This window comes from Anas platyrhynchos, chromosome 1, assembly GCF_047663525.1.
Source record: "Anas platyrhynchos isolate ZD024472 breed Pekin duck chromosome 1, IASCAAS_PekinDuck_T2T, whole genome shotgun sequence".
NCBI lineage: Eukaryota > Metazoa > Chordata > Aves > Anseriformes > Anatidae > Anas > Anas platyrhynchos.
Genome location: NC_092587.1, coordinates 201159539 through 201181191, shown reverse-complemented (window position 1 = coordinate 201181191; position 21653 = coordinate 201159539). Strand labels below are relative to the sequence as shown.

The window sequence follows — 21653 nt, the reverse complement described above, 5'->3', positions numbered from 1 at the left end:
ACTGGGAACATTGCAACTAACAGCACATTCACAGCTGATTTTCTACTTACAGCTGATTATTTCTACTTATATCACACACTAAGTCTAATTCTGATCTTCTGAGTATCCACACCACAAGAGCAATACACTAGGACTACTCTTTCACTTACTGTTTTGTGTCTTACTCCCAGCAGCTTTAAAAGTATGCACTCCCCACATAGCAGAGTGAATAAAACCTTAAATGCAGGTGACATACTATCCCAAGACAAACATTGTATGAATCTTTATTTGCAATCCCACAACCATGCCAGCCACGCAAACCCATTACTGAAAGGAAGAGATTTACACAAATATATGCTTAATTTTATTTATTACATTTAAGAAATATTAACATCTCAGGATATCTGGTTTACCATCTAAATCCAGTCATAAACAACAAAAAAAAAACGCTTAACCATTTTTCAAATGAGCATTCTTACATTCGTTTCCCCCTGTAACGTAAAGAAAAGTTTGTTCAGCTGTATTAAATTCTTATGTGTGACTAAAGGAAAAAAAGTCATTAAAATGTCTCAGCTACCAGGCATCCTGGTTTGTTAATTGTTTGTTGGCACTTGTGTTCACAATCAAGCACTCTGGTTCCTTTGTTAAATTTTCCCCTTCTACCCAGAACTTTTTGGTTACTTTTTATTTTTAATATCTGGATATGTGAGTTTGTTCAAATAAGTTTAAAAAGAAAAAATATAGGGTTGTGTCTTGAGAAGTTCCTGCATCGCTTCCCTTGATAACCCACCTATGAGATAACTGAAGGAAGTTACTTGCTTTCATTTTCCTGAATCTTATTCAGCAAGAGGTCTAAAACAGAGGTCTTTTTAATTTCATTTAAACTGAAAAAACTACAGAAACACTGTCTTCATTTGATGGTGTGCATAAACATTACACTCCATATATAGCAAAAATATCTTTTATTTATAATTTACATTTCCACAAGTGAAAATTGTACATTTTTACATATACAATTTCATTCCATTAAATTTTCACGCATCTACAGAACTTTCACACAATGACACCTGAAACTGTGCAGGCAGTAAGAAATACAAATACAAAAATGTATTTATTAACCAAACAGTAGCTAAGGCCCTGCCTCAGCTGAATGTTTTTATTTCATATAAAAAGTATTTGCCTTCCAGAGATAACACAGCAGCTTTTCTGTAAAAAAAAAAAACCATACCTCAGTTTATTTAAACAGACTCATCAGGTTCTGTTTTAATATCTGTAGATGCAGGTGTGCTCTCTTCTGCACAGGCAGGAGGGGTGTCATCAGGTTCTTCTTTGACTTTAGGCGAGTCACAGGACTCTTGTGTTTCTTGTTTAACAATGTTCAACATAATATTTAGAGGACTTTCTACAGGATTCTTGCTGGGAGATGGTGTGCAATCAAATGATGATGTCTGCAAAATAATGTTAATGTAGCATTAACACATCATAACGATAGCAGCCACTTTTAAATCCTTTTCCCTTTTAGTCTTTCCTAAAATGCAAACATGTTGACAGTAAAGCGCTCAAAATCCAAAATTCTACTTTGTCAAGATTCATATAAAGCAAATTCGCTGTTTAATAGCATTACTCTTTCACAATTATTTTGAAAATGTATCATTCACGTAGCAATGAAATGCTTAACACATTACCATACAATATTCCCATCTCTCCACAAATGAACTGTACTCCCAAATCATTAAAAACTTAACCCACACTAAACACCCATTTCAAATTCCTAAGAGTATGCATGTTACTCAAATTCATGATGTGTTTTCAAATAATGGTTTTGCTTTAGTCATGTATGACACACAAGCTGTCATGATACATCACTATGAGAAATGTATCCTAGCAACTTCTGTATTATAAACTGGCCATGCCCAGGGCCCTTTGATTCTTTGTCTGGTCAAATGCAAGAGAAAGATGGATTTTGAAGACATCTGCTCCCTGTAAAGTCAGTGAACAAACTGAAAGCAAAACGCTTCAAAAATAAAAAGGGTTCACTTACATTTTGGTAGTCTTCATAACAAGATGGATGGTAAATCTGGAAAATAAAAGTTGTAAATTTAAATGCCTAAGAATAGAGTAGGTGCACAGGGCATGAACAGAACAGTGTCAATTATGGATCACACAATTCCTCTAGAACAACAAAGTTACAAGTAGGCAAACTATGGTGTCAAATGTAACTAGGTAAAGATCTTTAGGAAACGTTATCAGACAAAAAGCCTGTTAAGTATTGGAAATCACATAATGTGGATAGCTGCATATAGAAAGAACTGAACAAAGGCCTACACCACATATAAAAACATTTGCACAATCACAGAATGCTTGAGGTTGGAAGGGACCTCTGGGTCCATCTGGTTCGACCCCTCTGGCAGAGAGGAAGGATCACCTTCATTTTTCTTTTAGCACAGCAGTATGAAGGAAACATAGCAAGCCTATACTAACAGTACCGGGACTTCAAGCTTTTCCAAAGATTGAGATATTTATGTACTTGGAAGTCAGGAAAACTACCAGGGGAATCCCTTCAGGAGAGACAGATCAATTTCCTGTCTCACTTTCTAACTACAAATCTTCAGCTGAGGTTTTTTGTTTGTTTGTTTGTTTTTAACTATGATGGGGGGGGGGGGGGGCGGCAGCTTGTTTTTTGTTTAAAATATCAACAAGTATCATGTGTATTAAAATCAGATTACCTTTTCATCTACTCGTATAGCATTCTTTAGGTGCCACTCTTCCTCTTCCTCGTCCCAGTATTGTTCAAATTGCTCTTGGCAAATTTCACAGCTCTGAAAAGGTATTGAAATAACAGACATATGACATTATTAAAATAAAACACATGAACTTCAGGAAATTGACAAGTAACAGCTAAATAACGCTCTTTTAAATTAAGATATCTATAGTGGACTAAAAGATGATCTTTCCTCTACATTTTAAAAGTAACTTTAGAAAATATTAATAAAAATTGAGTACAGTTTGTAAATTTAGCAACAATCATCTGACCTTGAATGCTGTTATCATTTGAGAAAGGCAAGCTTTGCACTTTCAACTAGAAACTCTCTGCAAAACACTTTAACAATCTAATGCTGTTTTACTCAGGTAAGACAATCCAGTACAGGGATTTAGGTAAAATAATCCAGTATGGAGATTTATTTTATTTTTTTTTATGGCATCATCTTCACTTTTCCCCATAACTCAACTTTTGAGTTTCAAGTTAGAGGGAGAACTCTTACACGAAGTATTAACACCTTTAATGCTTCTGTGTAAAATACGTAAGTCAACTCTGATAACAAGCACAAGTACCTTTTAAAAAATAAAGCAAAGGTCTATATGACTCACTAGCTAGTTTCTTATAGGTTTACCATATAAAACATTTGTAGTTAATTACTTAACTATTTTGCCTACCTAAATACATATCTGTTGATTATTTTCAAGTCAGAAGATTCAGATAGTTCTTTGTCCTAACACTTAATGTCCTAATGCCTATCATCTAATGAAAAAGAATGCGTAAATGTAGCAAAAATCCAGTAAAAATCATTACTTAAATCACAAGGGATCATTTCCAACTCACTGAACTTACTCCCCCTATGGAAGCATTCAGTAAATTGACATGCTTTCCCCCATTTCGATTTCAATAAAAAGACTGCATGCCAATAGGCATGTAAGTTTTTGTACTACTGGTTATTAATGCTATCTGACACAAACACAAACGCAACACCTATGAAGTGGCTGCATACAGGTCCAACAGCAAGACTTCACTCTACTTAATTGCCCATAGGGTAATGCAGGCAAGCTGAAACCTACTTCAACTGCTCCAGCTGGTCCAGCAGGGACACTCTGAAACTCTTTCTCTTTTGCAGCTTCTTGTGTCTTGAGCACAACTTCTTCATGGGCTTTTTCAAAAAATTGGCTTTTTGCACGTTCCTCTAGATCAGCTATTTCTTCAAATTCAATCCAATCCTAAGGAAAAGTTTTCATTCATACTCAGACACTTACAAATAGCCAGAAATATTTAAAACAAATTTAAGGGAAAGAGAAATGACAACCCCAAAGTACCTTATTTAGGTCTTACTTCGTTGAAACTGAAATGCTTTAACATGCAGCAGAGTGCATGTTTTCCAACAACGCTACACTACTCAGAAAACCTTTTCCTTCTATTTCTATTCCATTCTCGGTGCAACCAAAGCAGTACCAACAGCTTCCAGCTGCTTATTGTTCATCATATAATTGCCTTTTGTGTTCTGACAGGCATTTATAAAAACTGCTTGAAATATCAAATACAACATTGTTTACCATAGGAAAAATCCTGTGAGAATGCAATTTCAACTGCAATCCTAAAGTACATACATAAAGTATAACACTGAATCCAGCCTTTAATGTAGTAAGACATATGCTGCATTACTTACTGTTAAACTGTAGTACCACCTTCTGTGTGTAATTTTTCTGCTAACATCTTTTTCTGTGCGGTTCTGGCGATAATGCCAATCTAAATGATCGGCATAAACATCTGTCTGTGAAGTAGTAAATCTCATTCCACACGAGTAACACTGAATTCCAGTGTATAGTCGATTAATAACACTATCATAACGCCTACAAAAAGGGGAAAAAAATTTTAACATCTTTATGAAAAGAAACAGGTAGGAACTTTATCAGGAAGTTGATTTGTAGGACTGCAGAAGCAGAAGAAAAGCATGAATCTAATATAAGGTTAGGGCATGCAACATAGTTAATTATTCCTGATTTTTGTAACAGTTAATTGAAAACATCTGAATAAATAATAGGCTCATATGAACTATTCATAAGAAATGTGCTACTATTAGTAGTGTCACGCCTACTAACTTCATCACCTAATAGGGCATAAAATGGTAACACTAGCATTTGACTCAGCTTTGCAAACTACCACAGAGGTAGCAAAGTTAGTAATAACAAAGTAACACTGACTTAATTTTGTATCACAGCCTTGCTGCTTAAACGACAACATCTCCATTTGCATAAAGGGAAGTTTTCTGTCATTCATTTTCCCTCTTTTTCCTTCCTGAAGTTCTCCAAGACTAACAACAATCAGAAACTGCACATCCTTAGTCATGAAGTAACAATCAAAACTTGCAGATCCTCTTAGTCATAAAATGGCATAACATCTTTTAAAAGCTCTCAACTGTCTTGGGTTCCACTATTTAGATACTTCCATGCCATTATTCTTACTGCAGTGTAAGCTCATGCTACTATACGCACTGTCTGAGTTCTTCAACTGCAAAGTTTGTGAGGTCTGGGACATCTTGATCACTCTGGTCATCATCCTCCTCTTCAGCAGCTGGCTGGGCTGATGTTTCATTCACTTCTAGAAAGAATAAAGGCAAGTTCATCAAAATTTCAGTACATTATCAGAAAGAAGTAAGGTGCTGATGAACCTTACTTTTGTTTTACTCAAAAATTAATAAATATTATTTTATTAATAAATATGATATGAATGAATAAATATTATTAATAAATAATAGCTGAGTCAGTCTCATATTGTAACATTAAAAAACACACAAAACAGTACACGACTCATCATTTCAATTTAGGAAAACTGTTTCAGCTAAGCTTTCAGCATTAAACCTCAATATTCAGACAGAAGTATTTCAGAAATTGACAAGAATCATTGATTATAATCAAGAACGAGTTACTGAGGCAGGGTATCAAAACCACAATAGGCTGCTCTAAATAGCTTAAGCATACACATGAAGTAATACACATTTTAGAAAGTTAGTAATTCACTTTCACATACACCAAATCCTTTCCTACAAAGCTCAGTTCAAAAAAAAAAAAACACAAAAACAAACAGATGCAAGAACTCAAAAGTTCTCACACTTAGCTTTACAATTCAGCTATGGATAGCCCAAGTAGTTAGAATATAATGGATCTACGTACGTGCTGAAGTGGAATCAGTTTTTGACAGTTTGAGAATTCCTGTTGACAACAGTTTAGCAAACAATTCATTGACATCAAGCTGGCCAAGGTGGTTATCAGGATATGAATGTGGAAGGCCTCCTAGAGAAAAATATCGATATTCAAGGAGACTGAACGTTAACATCAAGAATTTACTTCAACTTCTATCAGCACATTTGACAACACATTTTTCCTTATGTCTTTTATTACTTTTTTTTACTTTAAAAAAAAAATTCTTTATCTACTTTTTACTTTTTTTTTTTTTTTACTGTTTTTTATTTCAAACTATTTATCCACTGTTTGCTTCATATCTATTTTTGGACTTACTTCTTCCCTTTCAACAACTTCCTTTGTAATGCAAGTTTTTTGAAGTGCTCTCTATGCTCACAGCCTTGTAAAGAGACTTCTACTGGATACTGCTTGTTGAAACACAGTATTTTCTCATTTTATCCTTGAATATTTCACCAGGACCAATGTACTTCAATTATTTATGACTTGTTTCAAGATTTTTACTAACCAATTCATACACTTGGAAAGTTTATACAACCTGACAATTTATACAACCTGACAAATGCAAGCCAGACCTACAAACTGGTACCTTTCTGCCATCAGAAAAGCAGACCAAAACTTTGTTTTGCTTTGTTTTAGCACAACTACATACTAAAGCCATATGGTTAATGAAAAACTAATGAAAGCCTTCACGGTTTGAGGGAAGCCCCTAACGAGATTAAAGTACTCCAGAAACAACATCTACTGCCACCTCACCAGGATTTCCCTTAGTCCACACAGACCCAGTACACCACCACAAACCAGAAAGCTATTTTTTTTGTGTCCACTAGCAAACAGAACAGTCCGAAAGAAACAAAAGGAAGTTAACTGTTTGGTACCTGCAGGGTTCTGAACAAAGCTTCCAGGATTTGGCAAATACTGCTGACCTTGGCCATACGGTCCTAGCTGAGCAGACATGAGCGAAACCTGTAAAAGTAAACATTTAAGCACTCTTTGAATTGTATTTTTTTTTCCAAAATAAGGGTAATTTCTACAAATTTCTCAATACTGTTATAAATATTAAAATCCTTCCATTAGTGAACTATGTCAATTCAGTATTGAAGGGTCCACAAATGGCTAAGTAACCTTTCCATTGTTTTCATTTCCCGTCAGAAAAAAAAAAATCAAAAAGCATATTTACTTTGCCTAACATTTAAACGAAAAGAAGAAAAAAAAAAAAAAACAAAAAAAAACTTTTCTTCTTTCTGCTTATCCAGCCTTTAAACACGTTTTTCCAAGCACAATAATTCAAGTTGATCCTTTTCACAAAAACAGAGCTCATCAGAAAAGTTAAACTGATAAACAACCATCAATAAAGGTCACTATTATTTTTTTCTATAACTGAAATAGTATTTACTGTATGAAATGCATTCTGAAGGTTGCAGCAACCCAGCTGCAGCAAACTACATGCACAAAAATAATTTTAGAGATTGTATTTTTTTTCCTGAAATTGCTTTCTGGATTTACTAGAAAAGGTTTACATTGATTAAAATTTGATCCTGTTTGAGGTTAGACGGACATTTTACCTGCTGTTGTTAACTCTCTGTGTTCAGTTATACCCCAAATAAAAAACACCCTCTAAAATCTGCGGTCTACTGGAAGAAATGTTATCATTTTGATTGATGTACGGTTATTTTCTCCTTTTGAAGAAAGCATTTCTAACTGGCAGTAGGAAAGACAACTAAACTCAAAGCATGCTGATGCCAAGATTGTTTTTCAAAAACTGTATTTAACAATGTCTGCATCTTTCTCAGTTCCCCCAAATTATGGGTGTCTGTTACTACTGGCTTGTCACCTGCACTATAATCTCCAAAAAGACAGTAAGATTATTTCTGGTCCATCCTAATTCTACACCTCTTTAGAAAAATTAATTATTTATATTCACTTGTATCATCAGTCATGATTTATAGCGCTCGCCCTGTTCAAGTTTAATGAAAATGCCAGACTTCCAATTACCTAGATTTGTTTTCAAACTAAAAATGCTAATTTCATTCATATTCTCACCTACAAAATGATTAGATCTGTTAATTTAAAAAAAATTAAAATCTTAAAATAACAGTGCATGCCCTTCTTGACTCATCCAGATTCTACAGAAGGATGACATTTTTAAGTCTGAAACTGTCTCCCAGTGTGCCAGCTCTTCAAAAAAAATATGTTTTTTAGAGAAAGAAAAGCTGCTAATTATCTACACATCAATACTTCTGCAAGCAAACTATTTACAACAATAATTCTTACCTGATTACTTCCCACTGCCATACTATTGAAGCCTCCATACTGAGGACCCTGAAGGTTTTTTTCGTCAAAATAATGTCCAGATGCTCTCAATGAGAAATTCTGTGCTCCTGGGCCAGCTGGCCCATTGAAATTTGGTCCTGGCGAACCATCAAATATGTCAGGCCTCTGGAACTGCATCCCATGAGATGGTCCATTGTAGCCCTGGCTGGGATGATCACCGAACGGACCACCTTGTCCATACGGCGACATTTCTAATCTTGAGGCAGGATGGTTAGCTACATTTTCGAACCGTGCACCTTGAAGGCCATGGGGCAGGTCAAACCTTGAGGCTGGCTGGTGAGGACCATCAAATCTTTGAGGTATGGCTGTATCGAATCGTGCCTGTCCCTGCTGGCCAGGTGCCCTTTCAAATCTTGGGCCAGGCTGTCCATGAATTCCGTCAAATCTTTGCAAAAGAGATAGCTGTCCAGGCTGACCATCAAATCCAGCATGACAGCCATCGAATCTTGGACCCGTCCGTCCCAGAGGACCATCAAATCTAAGTCCACCAGCTCCCTGGTGTACTGGTCCGTCAATCAACCTAGGACCTACACCTGGAGGTCCATGTGGCCCCTCAAACCTGAGCCCACCCCCTGATGGTCCATGTGGCCCCATAGGCTGCCCATGTGGCCCCTCAAATCTGAGGCCACCTCCAGGTTGACCATGGGGCCCCAAGGGCTGTAAATGTGGCCCCTCAAACCTGAGACCACCCCCTGGTTGACCATGAGGCCCCAAGGGCTGACCATGGGGTCCCTCAAACCTGAGACCACCCCCTGGTTGACCTCGAGGCCCCAGAGGTTGACCATGGGGTCCCTCAAACCTGAGACCACCTGAAGGCTGACCACGGGGTCCGTCAAACCTGAGACCAACTCCAGGTCCTTCAAATCTAGGACCACCTACAGGCTGGCCTGCAGGACCCTCAAAGCGCAAAGGCCCAAGAGGGCCCTCAAACCTCAGTGGACCTCCTCCTCCAACCTGTCCTGGGGGTCCTTCAAATCTGAGTGCCCCTGCCAGCTGCCCTGGTGGCCCCTCAAATCTCAGGGCTCCTGCTCCCCCTGCCCCCGCCAGCGGTCCATCGAACTGTGATGCACCTGCTCCGACCAACGGCCCCTCAAATCTCAGAGCAGCCTGTCCAGGTGGCCCATCAATTCGAGAAGCTGAACCAGCAGCAGGACCATCACCAAAAGGACTTCCCGGTCCATCTACCCCAACCCTTGCAGGAGGTTGTCTAGGTGAGCCATCGAATAGAGGTCTGTCTTCCATTAGCGCACTTATTCTCTGCTTGGCTTCAATGCCTCCAAATCTTGCTACTGGACTTTCTGGAAATGGTGCTTTCTCCAGATCTTCATATCTAGCTCTTTTGAAACGCTCACTGAATGGCGATCTTGGTTCCTCTCGAACACCTGAAAAAAAAAAGCAACATATAACCACCCACCAAAACGTTGAGATTATTTAACATCTGCAAAATAAGGCAAAAAAACATACCAGCTTGCCCGAGAAGCTGTCTTTCTTCACGATTATCAAATCTGCAGATTGCATCACCATCTATTTTCTGGAACTCCGGTGTGCCTTTTCCCTGTTGTCTGAGAGCATCTCTAAATTCCTCTGATTCTCCCCAGCTGTCATAAGGATCGAATGTTTTAGAACCTCTTGCTCCTTTAGTAGCATTTTGTTCCTCAAGTCTTCGTCGACTCTCAAGCGGTGAAAGGTTATCAGGAAAAGGTCTGTTAGTGCCACTTACAGGAGAATGCCTCCTAGATCTTTCTCCAAATGGCTCTTTTCTGTCAAACTGTACTCCACGCTTTGCTTTTGCTTGCTCACATTCTATTCCAGAAAGCAACGCATCAGGTAAATGATAATCCAAAATATCATCGGGATCCAACAGATCAAGCCTTGATAATGAATGCTGAACTTGGGTTCTTTTTAATTTAGCTTTGTGTTCGTAGTATGTTAATTCTGCATCAGATAGAAGAGGTTTCTTTTTCAAAACACATTTCTCCTCTGTAGGGCTATCCCACACATTACATCTGTGCTTCCCTTCCTGGTACTGGAACAGCTGTCGAATCTGATGAGCTACCATGAGGAATTCATCTTGAGTTATTTCACCAGATGCTAAGCGATCATTGGCCTGTAACATAAAGTTGAAGTTTAGATTTCTAAAAAGAAAAGCAGAGCTACATCCAGGACTCTTCTACGAAGACAAGCTAATTAGCATTACCTTTTTAAGTAATTCTCTCTTGCTTGCAGATGTCAATTCTTTGGGAATTTGTAAATTGGCATCCACACTTAACCTGTGCTGCTGCTTTGGTGCTCGGGGTGATAAAATTCCTTTAGCAGCAGTCCAGTTTTCCCGGTGTCTTTGGTGAGGAGCTTTACCAAGTGCTTGGTGCTCTTCACTCTGCTGCGAGCTGAAAACAGGAACATATTTAAAATATAAATTATTTCTTTATTCAGGACATGCCTGTTACATCCCTATTAGAAATGATCATGGCAAAACATCACAATCATCTTAGTAGGCATAATTTCTCTAACTACAAATAAGATAAGAAACTTCATCGACAATTTTTGACAACCTGAACATTTCCTCTTAAAATCTGACTACACTGAAGGCAGCAGTAAGTAGAATTTCCACTGACTTCAGACATAACCTGTTTAAAAGATGGTAACTTACTTTTTGTTTTCTTCCCAACCAGATTTCCACCTCTTGCCTGCTTTGGATCCCTGCCAGTTTTCTGCATTCTCCTTTGGATCGGGAGAAGCTTTTGTAGAATGCTGACTTGCTGTTTCTTGAGGCCTGTCTTCTTGGGCTTTTTTCACTCTCCGTGGATCTCGCACCTCTTGTTTCACGTTCCGCTTATTAGAATTTCTTTCATCTCTTGCTGCCTGTGTGGGTTCTTCAACATGAGACTGCTTAGGACCTATCTGACGTATCTTTCCGATTTTAGGAGTTGACGAAGTGGGAGATAAGCTTCTGAGTCTTCTTTTGGGTGATCTCCTCTCTCTTCTTTTTGGAGAATGTGTAGATGGTGACCGTGACTTAGGAGAGCGTGACCGTGACCGTTTTCTGTTACTTGATCTCCCTTGTTTTCCACCCTGTTTTTCTGATTCTTCTGTAGGTGTGTCTTGTTTCTGAACAACACCATTAACTACTTTATTTCTGCTGCCTACTGGTCTATGTTCACATGTCTTATGTTCCTCTTTTTCTTTTTTCTCTACATTTCTCCTCTTCTCTTTCACCTCATCCTCCTTGCCCTCTGGCTTTTCCTGAAGATGTCTTTTCAGTCTTGGATCCCGTTTACTGATTTCAGATACTTTTGTGCTTTCACTTTCCTGGTTTTTAGTATCTTTAGTACTGGGTAACTTGTTTTTCAAAGGAGATGGTGATTTAGATTTTGCTTCTGACTGATCAAGCTCTTTCTTCTGTATTTTTTCACCTGCTTTCAATTTCTCTTGCTTTGTGGAGTTTTGTTTTTCAGCCTGTGATGTTTTGCTTGCCTTGGTATCAGACTGACTGGTTGTGTTTGGTGGAAATTCTTTCCTATGAGATTGATCTTTAGCATGAGAAGAATGTTGAGCCATCCTATTAAGTCGAGGATCCCTATTTACTATTTTGATATCATGAAGTGGAGGACTTGGGGATGGTTTGATTTTTTCGGATTGCACAGAAGTCTGATGAGGTGGTTTAACTGTCATATGAGGTGTCTGAGACACATGTGGCTTGGAAGGTGCTGGAACTGAAGCTATAGTAGATGATCCTTGTTGAACGCTAAGAGAAACAGCCTGAAACAGGGGGGAAAAAACAGCATTAACCTGCATGATACAACTCCTACCCAGAGATACTCATGTTCGGACTTGAAAACAAAACTATAAATAGAAAACACTTGTAAGGTAGTTATGTAAGATTCAGCCATTTAACTGAAAATGACCAATTAATTGCTAATCACAGGCATTAAAAGAATGCAGTACCTTCAGAGAAGATCAAGTTACAATGCAAAATCAATGCAATGTCAATGCAGCAAAATACATAACCTAAGCACATGTTCTCATTACAGCATTAGTTTTTCTATATATTCAACATATTCATGACAACTAAACTGACAGATCTGATTTTTTTTCCCTAAACTTCTAAGATGTTTATTTTCTATCATTAACACTCATAACAAGAGGACTTTCTATTATGAATGTAAAAAAACACAACTTCACCACCACCTTCAGATGTTGGCATTAAACAAAACTGACCCAGTGAGGAAACTGCCTTTGTATTGCTAACGAACAGAATTCCTTGTTCTATAAAGAAATGCTATTCCTTTTAAAGCAAATATATTTGAAAAAGTCTGTCTTGTGGTGAATCACAGGAAGAGGTGCAAAACTAGGATCACAAACACACATTATTTTGGAGAGAAGTTATTAACAGAACACAAAAGCTTCTTTTAAACCTGTTTTGAGTGCAATTCTTACAATTTGTAGGTAACAAATACTGGTCTAGAACACCAGAACAAGTTGCATTGCTCTAGTCCTACAAGAGCTACACTTTTCTAACGTAATTTACTGCAGTTACCTGTATAGCTAAGGTGCTATCCAAGTGAGACCCAAGTATGGACATTTCATCAACTACCCTACTCACCAACTGTGCTTTAGTCTGTTCCAGCTCCAGCTCTAATTTTTTTTGCTGAAGTTCTAACAACTGTTTTTGCTTTGCAAGCAATTGCTGCCTTATCAGTTGCTCTTGTGTCAAATTCTTCTGTATTTCAGGAACAGCTGGAGGAGTAGAGGCACCAGAAGTGACAGCAGAGGTAGGTGCAGTAGATTCTTCTGGCTAAAAAGAAACATAAGAAAAAAGTTACACATAAAATCTTAATGGAATCAGCTAACTATCTCCTCTGTTATTGTGACCCAACACTGGGACTTTGTGTATTGCTTTTCTAATGCAAAATATAAAACATTTTAAGAACTTTTGCTCCGTGAGAAATTCCCCGGTGTGACAAGTTTAAATATGCTATTTAGTATATCAATGTTCAGAAATCTAGGATTCAGTTTTGAAATACAAAAAACCAAACCCATCAAATATTCTTAGTTAAGAAATTGCTCTTACCTGTCTACAAAGATCAGATGCTTCATTCTTAATATACTAAATTGTCAAAAAAACAGCATACAAACAATGAAAACTACATATATTACCATCTGCTCATACAGTAGGAATAAAAACTTACCGATTTATTTAAAAACTTAGGATTCACATGGATGCTAGAAGTATTCACATTTGGGGGCAGAGGTTTAATTGGCCAAGCAGGATCTAATGAGTTGACTCTGACATCAAGGGCATATAGTTTCTTCAAAGGAAAAATATCATCCCATGTGGAGCGTAATTTAAATAAACTTTTCCTAGTATTTTCATCCACCTAAAACAATAAAACAATTCTATGGCTTGTTAAGTTAATATAAAACAACTTCTAAAATTTTTCTGTAGAACTTAAGGCTTCATTTGTTTAATATTCTTATCAGTTTTATCATTTTAACACCATGAACTGGCTATACAGAACTTATAAGCAAAGCAGATTTTTACATCTACCCCAACAGAATTGGTAACAAACTCAGATGTGGAATTGTCATTTCAAGGCCATTTGAAAGTTTTATTGCGTATTACCATTTCTCTGAGAATTTTCTTTCAACTTTTCCATTACCAAAATTCTCACTTTACTTGGCCAATTTCTGTGAAAAAGAAAATACAGTAACAAAAATATCGAAAGGCAGCAGCCTCTGAGATGATACATTATTCAAGTGTTTGTGCTGAATGGCATAGATCAATGGCAAACAAGTCAGAGAACAATGAATTTTCTGAACAGAAAAGGTGTTTTGTTCAGCTGTTTGATCGCTGAAGGTTTTTGCTTTTTTCCCTAACAAATCCAACAAAATGTATATTAGCTAAAATGAACTCAACTACATTTCAGGTCTGATTTTGCAGTAGAACTATCTGAGCCACAAATCAAGCATATTTGCAGTACTGCCTCCCATTTTTTCTCTCTTCACAATTACATTGAATCATCTCCTGACAGGTAAGTCAGAAATTTACATCAAAGCAAAATTCTGTTCATCTCATAACTCAAGTAGTTAATTTAAATAAATTTAAAACACTGGAAGACAAAAGCTGTCCTACTGTGAATATTCTAATTCAATCATGAAGTATTGACCCGGGAGACCCTTTGTTGCTGCAGTTGTGTGTTAACATTTTACAGCAAGACATACTGTCCAGAAGTTCAGAAAGTTCAGAGGTTCTTTGAAGAGGGAGGGTGTATCAACAAAAATAATTCATACGTAGCTATAGGGAGTGGGAGGATGCATCTATACAATTTTCAATGAGTGGGTACGAAGTAGACCACGACAGGTGCTGTAGTGACTGAGCAAGTTTCTGATTTCATTACGTGTTTAAAGATACCTTAGTGACCATTTACTGATAAAACAAATGCTTTTAACAATGTCAGTAACTAGAATTCCACCTTGTAATACCATCAATTAAGTTATCTGAAGTGACTGCCACTCTACACAATTAATACAAATTCAATGGCTCTAGTTTGCTTAGTAGACAGTTACGCTACCAAACTCAGAAAATCAGTTATTATCCAGAGCTTCAGCTGCAAGAAATTTAAATGCAACTCAGTGAAGAACACAACCTAATACTGGAAAAACAAGTGAATGTCTATCTAGCTACACTACACACAGGAGTTTAAATTTTCTGTGGTCATTATTAAAATCTATTCCTTATTTAGCCATGCATTATACATGTGAAAACCGTATAGAAAACATACTAGGATCACAGATACTCCCTGGTATGTAAAAATAAATATGCAAAGCTCCACTCATCTCATTCATATGAGACACTGCGTTCTTAGAGCATACAGCATACCACAGAAGTTAACCCTTCATTTCAGATCCAACATAAAGCCTTTCAAGTCCAATCTTTCAAAAAATGGACTTGGATTTGCCTTCCTCACTGAAGAATAAGCAATTACTTTTCTGTGGTTAAAAACTGAGAGAAAAAAAATGTGGCAGTTTGAATTAAATTAGAATGTATTTGTAATGTAACAGCAATACACTCTTAGGGCCTTCTCCCCCACATATATATATTTAATATTTAAATCACAGACCACCAAAAGAGTAGCAGGTGTTAGTGATATTCTCCATAGTTCACACACTCATTTTGTACATCAAAAATTATGTACATCAGACAAATCTAACTACAGGAGCGGGAAGAGAGCTCTGAGAAATCTCTGTGAAACTGATTCTCAGTATACTCCTGACATAAAGGCTATTTACTATCTTAAAAAAAAAAAAAAAAATCAATTCATAATTAATTGCTCTGTACATTACAAAAACTCCATCCAGGTAACAGTAACCAAAACAAATTAGAAAAATCTTGCCTGGATAGAAAAATTACAGAAGTATAGGAACCAAATTAAGTAAGACTTTATATTTTTGGCTAACTTAACTTACAACAGAAATACCCATCCACATTATAGATACATACTGAGATTAATAAAAACCGATTAATTCTTATGGTTTACCACCCAAGAAAACCCAAAACTGAAAGCAGGTATTTATTTTACCAGGAACAATATTGCTTAGAATACAGAACTTTTCTGAAAGCATATATACCTTTTCAAATACACAAATAAATGTTGCAACTAGGTTTTTAGTAAATGCAGTAAGATACTCTCTTCCCACATTCTTGACAATGGAATCCATAAGGTACATAACAGGGAGCTTCTCTGATGCAGGAGCCTGGAGTAATAAGAAGAAACTGAGAAGTTTAGTACAACAAAACATATTTTAAGCTATTTAAATAAAGGGATTACCAATCCCAGAAATACAGACCTCTCATTTTGGTTGCCACTATAAACACCAAGGGATTTGCTTGGGATTTTTTTTTTTTATATACAAAAACTTAATTTGGAAAATCAATACTCAGTTCAAAGTACAATGCAGTGGGTCTATCACAGGAAAAAAAAAAAAGGAACACCTTAGGTTATTCTGTTTGTCTCAAAGCTTTGGGAAAAAAAAAAAAAAGGAAAAAAGAAAAAAATAAGCCCAAAAGACAGTATTACTGCTAGTGTACTGAGTGTAACCTCTCAAAACCCACTTGAGAAAGTAATTTTAAGTTAGCAGGAAAACATTGTTAGAACTTCAAGGAACTTCTAAAAATTGTTTATAATTCGGACCTCCTGAATGCTTGCTTTTTGGGATTTCACAGAACACAAGTCAGACTTCTGGCAAACAGCCCAAATTAGTGAACTTCTGCAGCCGTAGATTATATGTTGAGTATCACAGTCTTTTTATATACTACACGTAGAATAGGTCGCAACTATTGCATTGTAATCCAAACGAACGGAGCAATGAGTCCCATTCTTTCTTGACACTTGTCGATAGCAACAGTCAGGTTTTCAGTTAGATGTGCGGTAAGAACAAAGTTCTAAATCCAGACAGAACTCAATCATCAAGTCGACCCGGTAAAGACACAGAGAAGCTCAGGAACTGCAACCATGATTTTCACAGACGGAAGTCTTCATATTCTGGACACATCTTTGCTACAAGAGGCAGCTTGGTTTGGTTTTTTGTTTGTTTGTTTTTAAATCCACATTCAAAACTTGTAGCAAGTTTGTGTGTTAGAAGTGTGGTGACACTGGACTGCTACAGCAACTTCTAATGTACACCAAGCACTACTGGCCCAAATCAAGGTGTTTTTAACGCCCACCATGGGCTTTCACAAGCAGAAGGCGCAGCAAAGTTCCAGAAAGCACCAGCAAGTACACAGACTTGTTGAAGAGGACAACGTGAAAGACAACACCACAAGCTGCGTGTTGACCGCGATCCCCTTAGAGGAGCATCCACTCCAACTTTTAAGTCCCATTCACCATCCAGTAAACTCAGGATAAAACCAGAATAACTTCACCACTCATTTTAAACAGGACAGGCTACCCTGTTAGTGCCTTACTTCACAGCCCCATTGTCCAGACAAGTGTGTGAAGTGCTCTTGCTTTACAATTCTTCCTTCCCCATTAAGGTGGTTCACAGAAGGGCAACAGTACTTTTATAGGGGTAAATCACATTGTTTCCTCACCCCTACATGTGTATTAATTTACCATGGCCTGAAACTTACATTGGAAAGGTTGGTTTCTTGTTAATTGGGGGGGGATCACTGCCTCTGAGCATACTGAAAAACGTAATAGGCAGGTGGCATTTTTTGGACGTGGAAAGAAAAGTGCAGTTAAGCTACCTACAATTAATTGTGGTACATAAAAATATTTTACACCACTTGTATTACCACAGAGCTGAGCATACTGACTTAATACTGAGCCGTAAACAAGCTACTATGCAAGTGGTTAGAATAAGGGCACCTCTCTAGCCTCAATGCTCCAACCCAGGCTGTAAAACTATTAAAATGGCTGTGAAATACTGGTTTCTTCTTTAATGCAGCCTACACAATGGCACATTAAAAACACTAAGTTCTGAATGCCTTCCTTTATTAAAAAAAAAAAAAAAAAAGCGCAGAGTTTCTGACTTTCAAAGTCAGCTTTTAGGGAAACAAAGAACTGTCTCAGCAGCACCAATGCCCAAGAGCTACTGGCATAGCACACTATATTCTTCCATTTCACCAGCGCATGGAAGTAGCTCACTACCCTCCACTAAGTTTAGAGTTTGAGACGCTGGGGCATTCACTTAGTAGCAAAGGCATTCACTTAGTAGCAAAGGCACGGTAGCAAGTTTAACTGTCACCTTCATTACCCATCAGACTGTTTAAAAACAAACATACAGGGAAACACTGAATCTAGTGAGGAGGCCTACTTCAAAATATGACACAGAATCACAAGTTCAGCAGGGTCTCCTGCTTCAAAGATATGCTACTCAGGTGTTACATTTTAAGAACCAGGACTTAAATATTTAAACCTTCACTTCTGGAAATGTTTATTATGTCAAGCTATCTAGCACACATTCCAATAACCACACAACAGAGTCCCAGATTTGAATGTATTTTGTTTTTAGGCGATCTACACAGCATCCCCTAGCAAGAAAGAGACCCACATGACGCTAACCAAAAGGCAGGGAGGCTCCACATAACCACCAGAACACAGAAGAATGCTAACTCTGTGTTTCTCAGCTTGATATTAAAAACTTCATCACATAATTCCCACTGTTCTTTCAAAAAATGTATGAAAGCTATTGTTGGAAATGTGTGGCTTTTTTTTATTATTATTATTAGTTTCCTCAAAGGTTTCAACCTTTAAAAAAATCGTATCTGGTAATTGAACCCCAAGTCACAAACTTGTGAAAAAATTTGTTTAAAAAATAACCTTGTATACAGAATGGGTCTTGGAAACAAATTCTGCACTATACAATGGTAAATAAAAAGACAAATACATATTTCACACTTTTTATTTACAGATTTTATAATACCAGTCACACATTTCAGAACCATTTATTAAATTGTAAAGCAGACCACTCAAGTTTTACACTAAACAAACTGTCTCCAGGCAACACTTTTTAAAAGTGGCTTAGTAAAGGAGATCACTTTCCCAAAAACAACTAAGAACTTGCCTTGAATAAACCACAGTCACAAACAGTAACTAGGCAAAACTATCCATTGATACAGGATTTAAGACATCTTTAAAAACACACTTCAGGGCAGGCTCTAAATCACCCAGAAATGAAGAAATTTGACAGCATTGATATTATCACAAGTTACGTTATATACATCCACTGCCCTTTAGGAGATATAATGGTGAGATCTATTAGATTGAGGTCACCTCCCCAAGGAATGGCAAAACTTGGCCACTGGCAGCATTTAAAACTAGACTGGAAGAGGTCTGTGGAACACTAAAGAGCCATCCTGCATTGATAGAAAGATAGATTAAATAACGTAAGAGATCCTTCCCTCCCCGTCATTAGATAGTACAATTCTCACCATTATAAACCATGATTTAAAGCCAAAAGGAAAAAAAGCCTACGAACACCTGGTATCAGAGGGAGCAAGGGACACAACGGGGGAGGGGTGACTGGCAGGAATCGGGGCGGACTGAAAGAAGAACGCTTTTCTTATAAAAAGGTCCTGGTAAAAAGGTGCGGCAAACCCCCATCCATGTGCTGTGGCTGACTGATGTCAGCAACTGCCTGGGCTGGGCTCAGAGGGAGCCTCCTCTTTCCCTTCTTTTTATATCATGTGCCTTTCAGACGCCATGTTAGGATCCTACAGGCTGCTGCAGTTTCTACAGTCAGGGAGAATTACTTCTTCCCCATCCTCAACCGATAAACTTCTCTAGCCACGATGAATTAGATCCACACACAATACTAGCTTTTACTCTGGGCACAGACCACCTGAAATCCAAACAGGTCATCCCAAGCCCACATAATTTTCTCTAAGTTTCTCTAAGCAGGCAGAGCAAAACAACCCCCATCACCACCACGCACACACTTCTCTACCAGGAGCAGATGATCACCTTTCACCCACAAACTTTTCTGACAGATAAGTGTCGTGCCTCTCCCCACACCCCGCAGTTAATATCCCATAGGGACCACACTGGGAAAATAACCTTATCTTCTGAACTATAATATACTTAAATGTATTTTATACTTAAAATGATGCTTAAAGCGATACTTAATGGTTAAATTTAGTCCTTCTAAAGCGGACAACTCCCGTGCTACAAACTCCATCTTATTTCCGTTCCTTCGAACTACTCAGAAAATAAAAAGAAACAACTCCACAATATCTCCCGCCCAGGCCCTCCCTACTAATCGCGGTACTCATCTAAGGGTAGAAAATCGCTTAAATGCAAGGCCTGAGGACTATACCACCAGCTTCCAGACACTCAACGCTGGCTCCGGGGAAGGGGGAAACCCATGGAGGAGGGCGAGGTGCTGCTGCCCAGTCACTGCCGGGCCGCCATGTTGTGCTGCCTGCTATTTATTTCCACGGGGTTCCTCCGCTCGCCAGCCACGCTTTGCCCTCTTTATTTTTCTTTTTTTTTTTTTCCTCCCCCCCCCCCCAGCGGCTTTTAGTGGGGGCAAGTCCCAAACCCTCCCCCCCCTGCTACCGACACCCCTCCTCTGTGGCTGGGTGCTGGGGGGGCCCTTCCCCTCCCTCGAGTCCCCTGCTCCCTATGGTTTTTCTTTGGGGTGGATGGGGTTTGGGGGGAAGCAGCAGCCTTGTTACTGAAGCCCCGCGGTGCTTAGGACGAGCTCCCGTGCTCCCTGACCCCGCCTGAGCCCCGCTCCCCTCGCAGCGACCCCAAATCCTGATCTTCTCCCCAGTAATAAATAATAACAAAAAACTCCAGGCTTCCTGTTTTCCGGGAAAGCCATGCCCTCGCTGCTCACCCCTACCTAGCCCACCCCTCTCCCTGTTTGCCTGCGAGCCCTCAGCCCAACCGCCCCCACCCTTCCTCGGCCCCTCCTCCTCCCCCTCTCCTGCCCTAATTCCCCTCCTCCAGGCCCTCATCTCCCCCCTTTCCTCCTCCTCCGGGTCAGCTTCACCCCTCCACCCCTCCTCGGGCCATCTCCCCCACACCCTTCTCCTCCTTTCCCCCCCCCCACCCCCTCCCCGGAGGCCGCCCCTATCCCTCAGCCCCCGGGGCCGGTTTATCCCCCCAGCAGTATAGGTAGGAGTAGGAGTCGGTGGAATATAAAAACCTTGGCGATTTGCGCCTCGATCAGGGAGACGATGTCCTTGGCGAAGGGCACGTTCTCCTCAGCCAGGATGGTCAGCATGTTGATGTGCGGCTTGCTGTTGAACGTCAGGTCCTCCAGCGACGACTGGTAATCGCGACACGCGTCCTCCCGGGCCTCGCTGCTACCAGCGCTGCCCTCCGGCGGGGCCGACATGTTCCTCCGACCGGGGCGCCCCGACCCCCACCGACCGACAGACAGCCCCCTCCCCGCGAGATCTCCCCCCTTTCTTTTTTTTTTTTTTTTTTCTCTCTCTCTTTTTTTTTTTTTTTTATGCTGCCGCCGCCTCCGCCGCCGAGCGATGCCGCCCCCCCCGCCGCTGCCGCTGGGCTTCCTCTACCGCATCCTTCGGGCCGCGGCTCCCTCCCGCCGCCGCCGCCGCCGGCGCTGCTTGAGGTGCTGGTGCCGGTGCCGCGGGTGCCGCCGCGCCTCCGCTCGGCCGGCCGCCGGCTCCGTTCCCGGGCGCTCACAAAATGGCGGCGGCTACGGCCCGCGGCCCTCTTCCTCCAACCGTTGCGTCATGTGAAATTGCGCTGAGCGGAAAGGGGCCGGCGGCTTGGAAAGCCCCTTTTGTTCCCTCACCGCCTCCCGATTGGCTGGCGGGCCCCCGGCTCGCGCGGGGATTGGTCCGCCCGGAAGAACGGCCGCCTTCGGGCGGTTGGGAACGCCCTTTCTCTCCGCTG

The 21653-nt window shown here is 39.6% G+C and overlaps 1 protein-coding gene across 2 annotated transcripts; it reads right to left on the bottom strand.

Moving 5' to 3' along the window:
- Positions 1–924: 924 nt before the first annotated feature.
- Positions 925–21494, bottom strand: PCF11 (PCF11 cleavage and polyadenylation factor subunit). 2 transcript variants are annotated; one of them, XM_038177494.2, is made up of 16 exons: positions 20935–21494; positions 15910–16035; positions 13470–13658; positions 12884–13075; positions 10931–12039; positions 10478–10667; positions 9745–10387; positions 8221–9662; positions 6825–6912; positions 5920–6039; positions 5242–5347; positions 4416–4599; positions 3814–3969; positions 2706–2798; positions 2021–2056; positions 925–1427 (listed from the first exon to the last, which is right to left on the bottom strand). In XM_038177494.2, the coding sequence occupies exons 1-16, from the start codon at positions 21124–21126 to the stop codon at positions 1218–1220; spliced, it is 5076 nt and encodes a 1691-aa protein (XP_038033422.1). In that variant the 5' UTR covers positions 21127–21494; the 3' UTR covers positions 925–1217. The 2 variants fall into 2 exon arrangements, with proteins under 2 accessions (XP_038033422.1, XP_038033428.1); XM_038177500.2 differs by having other exon boundaries at positions 5242–5344.
- Positions 21495–21653: the final 159 nt, after the last annotated feature.